The following is an 852-nucleotide window of genomic DNA, read 5'->3' on the forward strand; positions in this document are numbered from 1 at the left end:
GGGGGATACTTTGGGGGGTTGCATTTTGGCAGTGGGAGGAATTTTCAGCCCAGGGAAGCGGCCGCACTTTTGCACCTCTTTACGGGAGCCCCAGCTTGAAGGAGCGGGGGAAGGGGGCAAATGACCTGGCACCCAGCCCCGCTCCCCCTGTAAGAGCTTCCCACCGGAGAAAGGTGCCGGAGCTGTCTCCCATCCCTTGGTCTTGGTCACGGGTGGGTGTCCCACTGGTCCCCTCTCCTCCCGTCTCTCCTCTGCTCCCCGCAGCGACCGGACGGCGCGTTACTACTACTACTGGCACCTTCGGAAGCAAGTGCTGCACTCGCAGTGCGTCCTGCGCGAGGAAGCCTATTTCCTCCTCACCGCCTTCGCCCTCCAAGCTGACCTGGGCGACTTCAAGCGCAACAAGCACTATGGGAAGTACTTCGAGCCCGAAGCCTATTTCCCTGCCTGGGTACGTGCACCGTGAGGGGGTTCCCTGCTCTAAGCTCGCATGAGGCTGCTGGTGCCGGGCTGCTCGGGGGCTTCCCGAGCGGCCGGCGTTCCTGCTGCCTCCCTCTCTCCGGCTTAGTCCCGGTTATTAATAACCTCGGACAACTGCAGGGCTGCAAATAGCTGCAAGCAGGGAGGGTTGGGGTCGGTGTGGAGGTTGGAGTGGCTCATACCACTGGTGAGGATTTCCCTGCGTGCTGCAGGGGGGCTCACGGGGGCTTCCCTGCCTGCCACGTGCCATCGCAGCATCGCCTCGTCATTGTGGGCAACCCCTCAAGCTTTGCAGCCCTTTGGGAACCAGTGTCCTCCGTGCTGGCAGCGGCCACGGGGGGAGACAGCTCCTGGGATGGGCACGGCGGGGAA

The 852-nt window shown here is 63.3% G+C and overlaps 1 protein-coding gene across 1 annotated transcript in view; it reads left to right on the forward strand.

The window, feature by feature from the left end:
• LOC104498673 (FERM domain-containing protein 6-like) overlaps positions 1-852 on the forward strand; it is a gene marked incomplete at its 3' end in the record, with an annotated part of 4342 nt that overhangs the window by 1476 nt on the left and 2014 nt on the right. Inside the window, exon 3 of the mRNA XM_010142082.1 lies at positions 265-451. Within this exon, the coding sequence (XP_010140384.1) occupies positions 265-451 (187 nt within the window). The remainder of the gene's footprint in view (positions 1-264; positions 452-852) is intronic.

Source organism: Buceros rhinoceros, unplaced genomic scaffold (assembly GCF_000710305.1).
Source record: "Buceros rhinoceros silvestris isolate BGI_N320 unplaced genomic scaffold, ASM71030v1 scaffold27368, whole genome shotgun sequence".
NCBI lineage: Eukaryota > Metazoa > Chordata > Aves > Bucerotiformes > Bucerotidae > Buceros > Buceros rhinoceros.